This window comes from Octopus bimaculoides, chromosome 16, assembly GCF_001194135.2.
Source record: "Octopus bimaculoides isolate UCB-OBI-ISO-001 chromosome 16, ASM119413v2, whole genome shotgun sequence".
NCBI classification, from domain to species: Eukaryota; Metazoa; Mollusca; class Cephalopoda; order Octopoda; family Octopodidae; genus Octopus; species Octopus bimaculoides.
In genome coordinates, this window is record NC_068996.1 from 2,095,852 (window position 1) to 2,098,067 (window position 2,216).

At 42.9% G+C, this 2,216-nt stretch overlaps 1 protein-coding gene across 1 annotated transcript in view; it reads right to left on the reverse strand.

The window, feature by feature from the left end:
- Positions 1 to 1,805: 1,805 nt before the first annotated feature.
- LOC128249614 (glutamic acid-rich protein-like) overlaps positions 1,806 to 2,216 on the reverse strand; it is a gene marked incomplete at its 5' end in the record, with an annotated part of 26,285 nt that continues 25,874 nt past the window's right edge. The window contains one exon of the mRNA XM_052973678.1: positions 1,806 to 2,214. Within this exon, the coding sequence (XP_052829638.1) occupies positions 1,806 to 2,214 (409 nt within the window). The remainder of the gene's footprint in view (positions 2,215 to 2,216) is intronic.

Below are 2,216 nucleotides of genomic sequence, written 5' to 3' on the forward strand. Positions count from 1 at the left end.
TCCCATCTCTTTATCTGTCCTTGTTGACTACATCGGATCAAATGAAGTTCTCTTCTCTCTGCTTCTCTTGTAGTATCTGCGTTCGCTCCACATCATACTGGCAAACGGTCTGTACTGATCTGCGCCAAAACCAAGTCCTCTCCGATGGTTCTGTGTTGCACCCACCATATCTCTGTGTATAAGAGAAGACAAGATATCATCAGTCTCTGCCTCTGCTTTCCACTTCCTGGCTGTTTTCACCTCTGGTGAGTTCTGCCTGATTTCCGTGTCCTTCGATTCTCTCAACATCATCACCATCCGTATCTTCCTTAGTTTGTATATTTCGACTATTGATGCTAGTGGTAATTGCAACGAGCCTCTTATACGATAAAGAGCTGAACTGTTCAACATCCGAGGTAGGCCTAGCCACTTTCTAATGAACACATTACATTTTTGTTCAATGATTTGAACTCGTGACAAGGCTACCTCGTATATTAAGAGTGGCCACGAAAGTCGCGGGAACAAACCGAACTGCAAGCACTAAATTTTATAGTTACCTGGTAACTTCGAGTTATCAATCGCTAATAATCCAGCTTCGGCTTGTTTCATGATTTCCATTCTGCGACTTCAATCTGACAATGTTCCAGCGTATACATGCCCCAAGCTCTTGACGGGTTCTTCTTTGACTGTTGGAATGCTTTATTCAGCCTTTCGGAACTTAAATTCTTTTTGCACTCCCTTAACAAATGTCAGACTACGCGACTTTTTTTGCTCTAAACCGCATCCTAGACAAACCTCACAAGTTCGTCTAGTCTCAAGAGGGCATTCTGCATGACTTGTTTATCTGTAGCTAAAAGTGCCACGTCTTCTATGAAGGCTTTCTTAGGCGATTGTACATGGGTGATTTGTACTGAAAAATCCACCGCTTTCAAAATCAACTCCATGACTAAGATAAACCACGTGACAGGTTTTGTACAGCCAGCAGCAATGCCAATCTCCAATCGGTGCCAATCTGTTGTAAAAGCGCCAATTTGTTGTAAAAGTGCCAATCTGTTGTAAAAGTGCCAATCTGTTGTAAAATCTCCAGCTGTAAACTTCATTTCGAAACTGTCATAAGATATCCTCATTATTTTGATCATATTGTCTGGAATGTGGAAGTGGTCCATGGCTCTTATCAGTAATTCGTGTGACACTGAGCCTTATGCATTAGCTAGGTCAAGCCATACCACGTTCAGACTTCTCTTTTTCTGTATGGCATCCTGGATCGCTTTCCAAATCGAAAAACAGTGTTCAACGCATCCAGGGATCCCGGGGATTCCAGCCTTTTGAACATACTCATCAACATACCCGTTATTTTGTAAATATGATACTGTTCTCCTGGAAAGAATTCCCATAAAGATCTTGCATTCCACATTCAATAAGGATATCGGCCTAAACTGTTTTAAAGTCTTTGCATTGGCCTCTTTCGGCAGGTATATACCTTCTGCCTTACACCAGTCTTCTACTAGAGTCTCTTCGCGCCACAGTTGTCGGAGTAAGACAAAGAGCTTCTTTCGCAGACGATTGCAATATTTATAGACTTTATATGAGACGCCATCACCTCCTGGGGCACTCTTTGCTCTCGCTTTTCTTACGAAATCATTCACCTCTCTCTCTGTGATGTCCCCAATTTGGAATTCGATATCAGGTTCTGAGAGATGATTTAGCCCATGTAAAGGTGGCAGTGGCTGGTTACGGTGCGGATCGCTGTACATTTCTTTGACATGAACGTCCAGTTCTTCTTTCGTGCACGATAAAGAACTGCTCTTCGGTTCAGTGAACAGCTTCTAAGTAAACCCGTACGGGTCCTTCAGAAACTGCCTCCGAGTCCGGCGGATATGTCGTTGCACGTAACGACATTTCCTTTTCAAATCATCATACAGCAGCGCGAGGCCAGGTTTGTCCTCTTCTGCAGCACATTTCCACCGCTTTCTTAGGCTGGTCTTTTCCTTCCTCAACTGTTTCATTTTCCTGATACTCCTGTTTGGTCTACACTTTCCTTTCTCTAATCGGATGTTCTCTTTCACTCCAAACAATTCCTTCCCTGTATCGTAAATTGAGCATGTTAATTTTCCCAGTTTCTCCACTGTAGAGCCTGTCATTTTATAAAGAGCTCGACATACCTTGTTTTCAAACTCTTTATATTTCTCTTTCTCATTAGCAACAGGCCACAAGATCCTCGGTCTCCGCACAGTACT